This window comes from Nestor notabilis, unplaced genomic scaffold (genome assembly GCF_000696875.1).
Source record: "Nestor notabilis isolate BGI_N333 unplaced genomic scaffold, ASM69687v1 scaffold31259, whole genome shotgun sequence".
Taxonomy (NCBI): Eukaryota; Metazoa; Chordata; class Aves; order Psittaciformes; family Psittacidae; genus Nestor; species Nestor notabilis.
In genome coordinates this window covers 13,200-25,572 of record NW_009944642.1, presented here as the reverse complement: position 1 = coordinate 25,572, position 12,373 = coordinate 13,200, and the positions used below count along the sequence as shown (strand labels likewise).

The following is a 12,373-nucleotide window of genomic DNA, read 5'->3' as shown; positions in this document are numbered from 1 at the left end:
GAGCCAAGTCGCTGCTCCTTGGGCTTGAGCTGTTTGCTCACCTTCTCGTGGGCTGGGAGTGAGGAGAGTTGCTGGCTCTCTTCCTTGGGCTTTACGAGTAGCTAAGGAAGCCTGGGAACTGGGAAGGAGGTATCCTCACCGTCAGCCTGAGGCACCTGCTGAGTGGATGAGATTCGTTTCAGGCAGGTGGCATTACAACAGGCGTCACTAGGCTTGCTTGATCAAATGTGGGCACTGCATGCGGTCAGGTGTTGCTCCTTGATCACATGTGGGCACTGCATGTGGACAGGTATTGCTCTTTGAGGGCAAGTGCTCCCTGCTGGGATAACCACCATGACAGCATGGAGATGGTGAGGTTGTGAGTAACCCTGAATAGAAGGGTTATAGAGATGTGGGTGAGGTTTTGGCTGTGTGAGTTACAGCTGTGGAATCTTTTAAAATTACATACTCTAAAGCATGAAGATTTGGATCTCCTATTTGAATATTTGGCATAGCAGAATGACAAGAGTTGAAGATCATCCTTCCCTCCTGTTTTTCCATTATGAATGGCTGGAAAGAAGAGAGCTAGAATGAAAAATGATAGAAAAGGGGTTGAAATGAAAAGGGTGTCAGATAGTTGAGGGTTTCATAACCATAACAAAAGCATGGTGTTGTTTCTGTGCAGCCTTTGCAGAGCTTTCAGACAAGGAAGGATGAGTCTGGCCAAGCTTCAGTAGCAGAAGAATAGACCTGAGCATTGTCTGTGGTGGTGGTGAAGTGTGCTTTTTTTACCTGTACATTAAGACTGCTGCCTGTAGAGAATATCAGAGGAGATGGGAAGGGACTTAAAATTTCATACCCTATACAAGAGAGAGCAAGACTAGAATGGAATGTGTGCCAAAATTGTAGGATAGGAGAACCACTAATTCTTCTCCCTACTCTTACCTAGTGGCCAAGTTTCAGGAACTAAGGGAGATTTCATGGAGTTCTCGATAATGTCAAGTACTGCAGAGCTCAGGAAGGATGAGACCCTGTGTGTTGTGTCCAGATGTGATTGCTGCTGCTGTCTGCGTGTAGCTCTGACAGCATGGCTACAGATTTCATTGTCATGTCAGATGTCCCTGTAGAGTTACTGTTTAATATGAATGGCTGTTAATTTTGTGGTTTGTGGGGTTTTGGACTGCTGATGTAAATTGAGTGCATGTATGACAGTGAAAACCCTTTGTTTGGCTGTTTTAACGTAATTAATATTCTCTCATCCTCAGCCATCAAAAATACAGAGCGATTCTAAAGAAAGAAAAGCGGAAAAAAAAGCGGCAGGCACTTGCCAAACTCAGAGACTCCGGTAAGTGTGAAGTGTATTGTCAGTGGAACTAGCAGGTTGGGATTTTTTCTTTTGTTTTTTTCTTTTTTAAGGATATAGTTTTGTGTATCTTTGCTTAGTACAGCATCTAGTTGTTTACATGCACTGTGTTGTGGGTTTTCTCAGAAACTACAGAAAAAGATGAATCGGTGTCAGAGGAGGAAGAGGAGGAAGTGGAAGAAGAGGAGGAAGAGGAAGAAGAAGAAAAGAAACTTGAGGCAGAAAGGTGAAAAATCTAGAAAATGTTGTATATGCAGTAGGTGCATTTGTAGTCAATTACATTTTGATACTTTGAAAAGTTTCAATATAGTCTGTAAAACTGAATCCTTTTTGTATATTTCAGGCTATGCAGTTTTTTCTCTAAAGCCTGAATGATTCCTATGGAATTTTCTCTTTTAATGAAGACTGGATGACCTGTAGTTATTCCTGAACTAATTTGACTTGTGTGCATGAGAATTGCATCAGTTGTGGGTAGTCATTAAATTTTGTCTAAGTGTTATCTGGTTTCCTTGGTAGACAAAAGCTACATGAACAGTGGTTGCTGAGAGAAGAAAAGGCCCAAGAAGAGTTCAAGCTTAAGAAAGAAAAAGAAGAGGCTGCAAGAAAACGTCAAGAAGAAGAAGAGGTGATGTATAAACCGAGTGTTACAGTTGTGTCTGGCAACAAAGTAGATTTAGTGTCGTATCTTTTACTCTTCTGTAGTGGACTCAGTTTTCTTGATGTTGGTACGTTTGAAAGAGTAAGCTTTTCTTTCTTCCACTCTAGAAGAGCAAAATTAAAAAGAAAAAAACTCACTCTTTAAAATTTTTTTCTTTTTTTTCTCTAGAGATTTAGTTGCTTATGACTGGATGAAAACTTAATGGTCAAGGAGTTGTACTACAACATGATAGTTTTGAATCTGACTGATTATAAAGCATTAGTTTCCTTAAATAATTTATTTTATTTTTTTTTTAATCATAAAGAGGAAGATAAAAGAAGAGTGGGAAGAGCAGCAAAGAAAAGAGAGAGAAGCAGCACAGCAGAAGCAGCAGGAGAAGAAAGAGAGAGAGGTGATTCCTGGCAGTGGGAGGATAAACGTGTTACATATCCTCTTACATTATCAGATAAAACAGTCTGCAGGTTGGAAGAGGGATTTTATCCTAATTAGCAAATGTATAAATGTGTTAGAATACTACTTCTCTTCATTCTGTCTAAATTCATGAAATAATTATTCACTGTTAAAGAGGATACAGTGAATCCATATACCTAGAAGTAACTAGTTATAAAGCATCTGGTTGTTCATAGTATGCAATTTCTGTATCTGTTAAATACAAAAGCACACTGTGAATGCAGGTTCTGATGTACACTTTTTGCATCACACATTAAAGATAATCCTTACTTAATAGAATCACAGAATGGTTTGGGTTGGAAGGGACGTTAAAGATCATCTAGTTCCAACACCCTGCCATGGGCAGGGACACATTCCACCAGAGTAGGTTGCTCCAAGCCCTGTCCAGCCTGGCCTTGAACACTGCCAGGGATGGGGCAGCCACAGCTTCTCTGGGCAACATGTTCCAGTGTCTGACCATCCTCATTGTAAAGAACTTCCTTAAAATGTCCCAGTTGAATACAGCCAGTGTTGAAGAAAGTGCCCAATGAGGATATGGAATATGGAATTATATTGCTGCTGTTCCTTAACACAGTTCTTAAAAGATACATTACAGCTCTTCTTTACCTGACTCATCCAACTGAACGTATCTTTTTTACAGCTCCTTGGGTGGAATAAAAAATGATACTGAAGATACAAGGCAATGATAACTTTTCTGTTAACAATACATTCTTCTTAAGTTTTAGAAGTTGAATGGCCTGGATTTAAGATGCCCTGTACAGAATTCCAATGTGAGGACTGGCCTATCAGCAGTAAAGGGTGATTGTAGCTTTTTAGAATTGGTCATGTTAGCTTCTCAACAATCACAAAAGATTCCTGTCTTTTCACTGTGAGGTGTCTTGCTACTGTGTCTGGTAGCCACAACAGGAGAAGAGACATGAGTAAACAGGACTGGCTCCTGCATGTAGTAGTTGGTTGTGTCAGTACTTAAATAACACTTGCATGAGCAATGAAAAAGAACAGCAGTTGTATTTCCTGTCTTACTTCCTCTTGTGGGAAGTGTCCCATTTCTCTCTTTGCAGAATAGGGAGAGAAAATAATGGTTGTGTCCTTTATTTAAGGTTGAGATACAGTTCCAAGAGAGATGAACCAGCGGGTTCAACTGTTTCAGTGGTAACAGCTGGGTTTTGTTCCTTTTCTCTCCTTGTGTCTGGCTTTGCCCAAGCCCTCAGTGAGCTAAATTGGTTCCTGAAGTAGATGGAAGCTGCTTTCTTGTTTGTTTGGTTTGGGTTTTTGTTGGTTGGGAGGGTTTTGGGGGTTGTTTGGTTGGGGTTTTTTCTGGGTTACTGGTTTAGTGAGTTGAATTGGCTCATAGAGAGGGCATTGACGGTTACCCAGAGGGAAACAGTACCCAGCTGTGAGTGGGGCCACTCATTTCAGCAGCAGAAACTTGTTCAGTTGATTTTGCCCATCTCTTTAAACAGCAGTTTATTCAAATTCTTACTGATTAAAAATAAATAAATAAAATTCCCTCCCTAAGGTGAGAAAATAGATTTTCTGATTTCTTGGGGTTTGGGTTTTTTATTTTTTATTTTATTTTTCTGGGGTTTGGGGTGTTTTTTTTTTTTTTGTTATGTGTTTTTTTATTTGTTTTGTTTTGTTTTTCTTTATTAGGATGAACAGTATCTGACATACTGATAATGAGTACCAGATGCTGTCTGGGTCCTTATGTTGGATTGAATTTTTTTTATTTGCTTTTCTTCTTTTTTAATGTAATTAATTCTTTTCCACATGAGAACAATGCTGGCGGGTTTTCTTGTAGTGGTTATGTTTAAATGTCTCTGGGGTTTTTGGGGTTTTTTTGGGGGTGTTTTGTTTTTTTTTTGTTTTTTTTTTTGTTACATCCTAGAATAATTTGTTACAATGTTAGAACACATTTCTAGCCAGTTTTGGAGAGTGACTTTATTGTTTTGCTCAGCCAACTTAGAAGAAGAAAGGGGAAAAAATAGCTTCTTTGTTTTCCAGTATTTGGAAGGCTAGATAACAGTGAACTTATGATATTAAGGTTTCTTAAGTTGCATGTTTTGCTTTAACAGAGGATCACTAAGCAATGTGTTTTTCTGTGTGTTACATAGAATGTTTTAAGTTGAAAAGCTTAGTGCAGCTAAATGATGATGAGCCTGTCTGTAACCAGACTGAGTACTAGAGTAGGAGGTATGTTTAAGTATTCAGTAGCTCAATGATAGTTTTAAAAGAGAAAATGGAGCTTTTAAAGTTGTCTAGTATTTAGATTGGAAAATCATCTACATGAGGGTGTTGTCTGATGTATCCTTTAACAGCTTTGTAGTACGTGAATTGCTACAGAGCTAAAGTAAACCTTCAATTTTTAAAGCAGACCCCATCAAACTTTTATTACATATAATCATTGAGTATTGTAAATTAGGTTCTTAACTAAAGAAACCAGATGTTTTGCGTGTCTTCAGGGTTTTCACTAGTCCTGTGTTTGCACCATTTATAGGCAGCTGTGCAGAGGATGCTGGATCAAGCTGAAAGCCAGGTATGCTCAGAGACTTTCTGAAAAAGAACTGAAAAGTAATTTAATTGCCATCCACTGTTTCCCTTCTAGCATGTTGTCCATCTGCTCTCAAGAACCTAATGGCCTGAATAAATTTAATATGTAGTGGCTTGCATGAGCTGTAAACAATTATTTACTGGGTGGAGCATAATTAAGCGTATTTCTGGCTGGTTGGTGGCAGTGCAGTTGTGCATGCTCATTCCTCTTCAGGAGATCTGAATCAAAATGAATCTGGAAATACTGCTGTGTGCTGTTTAAAAAAAACCCCACTGAGTGTAATGGTTTATTTGTGAGTTAGAATTCTCAATAAATCTGTCAGTCCTTCTGTGTAGCAAGACAAACTTGTCTTTTTAAGCAGATGGCAGGCTCTAAATAAAAGGATTCTGTAGTAGAGGAGGGCAGAGATCTGTAAGGGGTAAAAAGAAAGGTGGGGCAGGGAGAAGCTGACTGCTCGAGTGCCTGGAAAAGCATGGATCCTAAGCTGGCAGTGTGTGGTTTTCATCTGAATCTTAAGGAGGATCAATTCAATCTTTCCACTGCCTTAAAGAATAATTTGGCTTTGTATCCCTGTCCTCTGTTAAACTCGTGAAGATTCTTGTGCTGCTTAAACCATCGTGTGAATCTGAAAATTAAGTTTTAACCTAGTTAACCCATTGAATGTTGATTGCCATAGCTACATCGGAGTTGCTTTCAGTTCCAGATTATGTGTAAACTGTTCTTTAGGTAGGGAATATAACTGTTTCATAATATGGGTGGAAAAATGCTCTGAACTACCTGCCCAGAGCTCAAGATGTATTAGCAGCCATTTCTGCAAAGGAATAGGCAGAAATGTGCTATGTTAGAGACTTCATTATAGTATCAATGCAGGGATCAGTTACTTGCTGTTGAAGCAACGGTGCTGTTCAATTGCAAGAAAATTGTGCCTGAGAGTCATGAACAGAACTGGTAGCAGGGTCAAATGCTGCTTGTAAGTAAACAGTTTTCAGCTGATTTAAAATGAGAACTTAGGCAAGTCAGCTGTACAGATCTTTTGGTTAACAAAATGAAAACTCCCTTTTTAAAATGTGCATTTTGTGGTCAGTCATGGCTTGCAACTTGATAATCCCATTCTGAATTACAGAAATCTTAATGGCCTGAGATTATCAGTATGGAGGCTTTTACTTCCAGTGCTAACTATGAATTTAATTATTTAATTTTTTTTTTTAATTCTGGCCTTTGGCAGGTTACTTTTAGCCTTTTGTAGCTGCACAAAAATAATTATGATAACCTTACTGAGCTCTGAGCTGTTGCAGGTACAAATCAGTAGTCCTAGCTTTCTATCTGCCAGGCATATAAAAGGCTGCACAGCAGGTCATGGAGTGAAGTAGGTAACTAGCTTAGCTGAATGGAAAGAACCTTTCCCATATTTGTAATTCTTGTGGAAAACAAATGAAATTGCTGTTTGAGGAGCAAATATATTGCAGCTCTTTTCGCTATAAAATCTTAACGATCTTTTCATTTAACAGAAGAAAGCACCCAGTTTATTGATTATTTTTTTTAATTGTAAAAAAAAAACCCCAAACAACACAAAAAAAAAAAAAAGACTTGTTCTTTAAACTGAGCAAGTATAAAGAAAAGAGGTGTCCATCACCAGAGACCCAAGCCACTGGGCAGCTTTGTCACACAGTGCTTAAAGTAGGTTCAGCTTGCCTTGTAGTAACACAGTGCTCATAATTGCATATGAATTTAATTGGTGGTTGTGGTTTTATTTTGACATTGTATTTCTTTATTCTTTTTTAACTTCTGTGTATTTTAATGCTTGGGGTTTTTTTTCCCCACAGTTGGAGAATGGTGTGACCTGGCATAACCCAGAGCCCCCAGAGAATATAGGAACAGAGAAAGATAGAGCAAATTGCCCATTCTACATTAAAACGGGTTCCTGCCGATTTGGAGACAGGTAATTAATTGAATATTTACCAGCAAAGGAGTGTTTTGGAGAGATGAAAGGGAAGCAACTTCATTAGGTCATATGCAAACTGAAGAAAAATTGCTATATAGATTATTTTAATGTATTTGGGTGTGGTTCTGTTATTCATGACGGAACTAGACATTGAGAGCAAAAGCGTTGCCTAGCTGGAATTGAACTCTTTATTATTATGGCAAATTATTGATGTTGCGTTCTGGTTACATTGGTCAAACTGACTTTTCCTTCGCTCTGACACATGCACAGATATATTCAGACAATATATTTTATTTCTCTATTAGTACAGGCTTGAAGTGTCATCTGGCTAGAAAATCCCTGATTTTTTTGTGTGTGTTATGGAGGAACAGTAGCTCACAAGAGAAGGACTCTTATTATAGGAATTGTAAGCATAAACTAATAAGGCTATTTTACTAACTTGTACCCCTGTCCAGCTATTGAAGCTTTCTCTATCCTAGAGAGTAATTTGTTTCAGTGTCATGTATATTGTGGATAATTATATGATAATGCAACTCTATGGAAGCTTCAAGTCCACATAGAATCATAGAATAGTTGGGGTTGGAAAACACCTTAAGATCATCTAGTTCCAACCCCCCTGCCATGGGCAAGGACACCACACAGTGTTGCCCAAGGCTCTGTCCAACCTGGCCTTGAACACCACCATGGATGGAGCATTTACTACCTCTTTGGGCAACCTATTCCAGTGCCTCACCACCCTCATTCTAGAGAACTTCTTCCTTATATCTAATCTAAACTTCTCCTGTTTAAGTTTGAAGCCATTACCCCTTGTCTTATAACTACAGTCCATGAAGAAGAGTCCCTCCCCAGCATCCTTATAGGCCCCCTTCAGATACTGGAAGGCTGCTATGAGGTCTCCACACAGTCTTCTCTTCTCCAGGCTGAACAGCCCCAACTTCCTCAGCCTGTCTTCATCTGGGAGGTGCTCCAGCCTCCTTGTCACCCTTGTGGCCCTCCTCTGGACTTGCTCCAACAGCTCCATGTTCTTCTACATCTTTATTCTGAAATATGTGCTGGAATTCCTAAACAAAACTTTGGCCAGCTATTTCACTGCAGGCAGCATTTTTGCTTTTCAGTAGTTCTTTGTAATCTTTGTCGTATTTGTGTTTCAGTGATATTTAATAGAGGTTACCTCCTTGGATTAATTATGGATTGCATAAAAATCAGCTTTGCTTTGAACTGTGAATACCCTTGGTAAATACTGAGAAATACCATATTCCACCCTTCTTGTCTCACCTATAGTTATTGACCTCAGCTACCTCTCCTTCATCTTCCTTCCTCCTCCTGACGTACCTGCTTCTTTCATATTCTGGTCATTTTAACCTCTGGTGTTGACCATAAGTTGAAGGACCAAGGTACAGCTAGGGTAAGAACTGGAAGAATGGGTTGAAAGCTGGAATGGATCTCAGTGGTGAAAAATTGAGAGCCAGTGTTATCAATAAAATAATTGCTGAATCTTATCAAAGCTCTTGAAGAAGCTAAAAACTGGCTGAGTTCACCGTTATTAATTTCCCCAGTAATTCAGACCCTAATATTTTGTAGTAACACTGGATTTTGGGTAATTCATTTTTCTCAAGGTTGATTGTGTTCTGTCATGTGCTATATTCATTTTGTGTGCAGACAGTATCGGTTGGGTATAATATTTTGAGCTTCTGTTATTCAAATAGAACAAATTAATTGTCTCTGGTTTTAGTTTTGCGTTTGGAGTTTTCTTTTTTGTTGATCGTTTTTTGAAGTCAGAAGTGTCAACCAGAAAGTGAGAGTCAATTTCTGACTGATTGGGTGCAGAAAGAAACTTCCTGTCTGAAGCCTAGTTTGCAATTGCCTGTTTTGAGACCTGACCTCCTCCAATTTGTCTGTGCTTTTCCAGTGCTAGATAAAGAGAGTAGACTAGTCTGACTTTTTCTGATCATGTCTTGAAAAGGAGAAATGTGTTGGAGAGTGCATGACGTGGTTGCTCAGGGGAGTGTTTGAAATGGAGATCATAAAGCACAGTGAAATAAACAAGAAGGCTGACATCTGCATTCATACTAAAGCTAAAGGTTTGTAGGGGAGAACTGTATTTTAGCATGTGAGGCAGGTAGCCTGAACATGATGGATGATGAGGGAGGTCTAATACTTTTATGGCTGCCAAGAAGGTGCAGGTTAAGGTAGGACTTACTTAGAAGAATCCTTTTTCTTAGAAGTGGAAAAACACCAAGCTTGTACTGGTCCAATTTCACATCTAAATGTGCCTGCCTTCCTTCAGTTCTTCTCCCCACCCCTGTATGATAAGAACAACTTCACTAAAAGTTGTTCCACTTGCAAAATAAAGAGCAGGGACTTGCTTTAAAACGTCTTAAAAGATTGTCAGTAGTCTTTCTATAAAGCCCTTCAGAGGGGAACTTGTTTAAATATAGTAACCTGAGAGAACTTCAGCTCTTACTGTGTTACTGGTACCTATAGCTTTTGTAGATGTGCTTTTTTAAGCAAAAATGTATTTATGCATGACAGAAAGCATGAAGGTTATATGCAAACTCACTTTTGAAAGATTTAATAATTGAAGTATGTTCATCTTCCACTAACAGATTTTCTCTTGTAGTATTTGTGACTTGAAATGGCAAGTGTTTGAAGTTTCAACAGGTGCAGCTTCTCCTCAAAGTGCTGATCTTTTCAGTTTCCTTTTTTCACTACAAATGTCCAGGTGTTCTCGCAAGCATAACTATCCAACATCTAGTAAGACACTACTTGTTCGAGGGATGTTCATTACTTTTGGCATGGAGCAGTGCCGGAGAGATGACTATGACACAGATGCGAGCCTCGAGTATAGTGACGAGGAGACCTACCAGCAGTTCCTGGAGTTCTATGAGGATGTGCTCCCCGAGTTTCAGAATGTGGGGAAGGTTGTGCAATTCAAGGTATGCATCTGAATGTAACAGCTTGTTAAATACCTAACATATACCACCTAAGATGTGTTTTACTAGCCTTAACTGGAATTCTGTCCAGCATGCCCTAGCTAAATCCCATGTACAGTAGAGAACTGTACAGTTTCCTTATAGCAAACTGTGCATCTCTCATGTCACCTGTAAACTTGTCGCTGTTGTTACAGAACATTGTCTTACTCCGGGTAAATCTTCTCTCCTGATCCCATGACTGTTGTAAAAGCTTGTGCTTTTATATTACAAGTTACTAATACTGCTCAACAGTCCACTTACCTCACAGTCCCTGCTTTACTTAGCCTGTGATAAGCCCCAGAGGATCCACTAAGACTGTTAGACAATATATCTGAGCTATTGTATTTGTGCCTAAGGAATGAAATAGTGGGGATATAAAATGTATTTGGACTATAAACCCAAACAATGTAATTTTAGAGCTTGTTGGATAAAATAAAATCAAATTACAATGAATTGCAACAGCAGTAGATATTTCAGTAGGAGGAATTATAAAAAGGTAAGTTATGTAAATGGTGTTGGGATTTGTCATCTATCCTTAGTTTGTGTGCTTGGTTTGCTGAATGTTCTGTACTGAATTTTTCCCATTTATATTGCAATTTCTTATGGGGGAAAAAGAGGGACCTGTAAATGGAGACCTCAGAGATGAATGATGTTTGTTCACAGTCCCATGTTGCCTCAAAATACGCAGCTTGGTTGGTGAATTCTCCTTGTAGAGAAATCTAGTGCAGCATCCCTTTCTGCTTGCCATTCCTGAGTGTTTTCCTGCAGTCACCAGGAGGCAAGCAGTGCCTTTTCTCCTTTTGTTTCCATCTACTGACAGCTGCCTCAGAACTGAGATTGCATTAGCATTTCAAGGAAGAGGAAAGTAGAAAAAGTGAACTTACAATAACTGTGTAATAAGCTTTGTAGGTAAGAAACCTTCACTGGTTTGGAGGAGTATCCCCTCCACATTTTGACACATGGGATATTAGCAAGCTATGCTCCAGCCTAGAAGATAGGATATAGATTCCTAATGGAGCGTGAGTTGAAATGCTGTCTCACCAGCAAACTCAAATCCTTGACTTTGTATTGTTGTAATATGCAACTGTGCAAAGTTGCACTTTCTTGGGTCCCTGTGACTAATAATGGGGTAAGAGCTTTTAGCGTGGCATTTCTCAGCTTCTGAAGCAATTGTGCAACTCTAGTATGATTCTCATGGGCGTTTTCATTTTATTAGAGATGCTCAGAAATTACATGTTGGCCGCAGGGGTCTTAACTGTGAGCTGAGTCTCTGTGCATTTGGAATCAGATTATGCACACCCCTCTTATAGCTGACTTCCGTTTCCAGTGGGGCCTAAGGTTTTATTCTTGCTGTTCTTTCTGGGAAGCTACTTCAAAATCTGGCAGATCCTGACAAAACACACTTTTCCCACCCAAAAATGTCTGTGGCAAAACCATTCTTGGTTCTGTACTGCTTAATTATACAACTTCTTGTGGTTGTGTCTGAAGCCCTTGCCTAATCCAGTGCACAGAGGGGTGTTCTCTGCGGGCCGGTCGGGGTTCAGTGATGAAAGGAGCTACTTGCCTCATTAGGTGCTGATATCAGAAGAGGCCTGGGGGCAAAAGAGGCTGGGCACACTGTTCAGCCCTAGAGAACTGGGTTCTTGCCTGCTTGGGCCTGCCCACCTCAGAACCTTTTGTAACTAGCAACAACCTTTTTGGAAGTTAAATTGTGTGGTTTTGAGACCTTTAGATAAACTTTGAATGTTAAATCATCATGAAAAAAAGTGTTTCAGAACTGTTCAGTGATGAAAGCTAGTGGCTTCAGCTTTTCTAACTCATCTCATGGGGATGCTGTGAAGGTAAATTGCTCTAAAGATTCTCTTACTGTAACGAATCCCGCATTTCCACATGAGGATACTACTAATTGTTTTCAGAGGAGGATTTGGTGGTTGCAGAGTAGAATTGGTCCAGACAAGTGCAAGACAATTAGTACAAGCTGTCTTGCAGACCAAGTGAAGCAGAGGTCTCAGAGTTATTCAAAGCATAATGCTGGAAACCATCAAACATAAGTCAGAAGAGTGGGTTTTTGTTTGTTTTGTAGGGTTTTTTGTTTGGGTGGGGGTTTTTTTTGGCTAAAACTAAGTTTTCAGAAGAATCACTTATAAGTTCATATTGATGAGCTGTGATAAATTGGAATGGCTGCCATCTTAGCATGTGTGAGCTGCTGTATAGCATAAACCTTGAATTGTGCCAACTTTATGTTTCCACCCCCTTAGGTCAGTTGCAACTATGAGCCTCACCTGCGAGGAAATGTGTATGTCCAGTATCAGTCGTAAGTACTCACAGTCTTTCAAAGTTTTAGAACTAAGCTCCAAAGTTCAGTAAAAACACTGTTTGTATAATCCAAGTGATTCATTCTCATACTGTAACAGGAGCCTGGAATTGGTAAATAATATCTGAAGTGATTGTAGGATGA

The 12,373-nt window shown here is 39.4% G+C and overlaps 1 protein-coding gene across 1 annotated transcript in view; it reads left to right on the top strand.

Moving 5' to 3' along the window:
* The first annotated feature begins 166 nt into the window (after positions 1 to 166).
* Positions 167 to 12,373, top strand: part of ZRSR2 (zinc finger (CCCH type), RNA-binding motif and serine/arginine rich 2) — a 13,772-nt gene continuing 1,565 nt past the window's right edge. Inside the window, exons 1-8 of the mRNA XM_010022506.1 lie at positions 167 to 186; positions 1,245 to 1,324; positions 1,469 to 1,568; positions 1,859 to 1,967; positions 4,948 to 4,986; positions 6,825 to 6,940; positions 9,666 to 9,879; positions 12,174 to 12,229. Coding sequence (XP_010020808.1) covers positions 167 to 186; positions 1,245 to 1,324; positions 1,469 to 1,568; positions 1,859 to 1,967; positions 4,948 to 4,986; positions 6,825 to 6,940; positions 9,666 to 9,879; positions 12,174 to 12,229 — 734 coding nt within the window. The remainder of the gene's footprint in view (positions 187 to 1,244; positions 1,325 to 1,468; positions 1,569 to 1,858; positions 1,968 to 4,947; positions 4,987 to 6,824; positions 6,941 to 9,665; positions 9,880 to 12,173; positions 12,230 to 12,373) is intronic.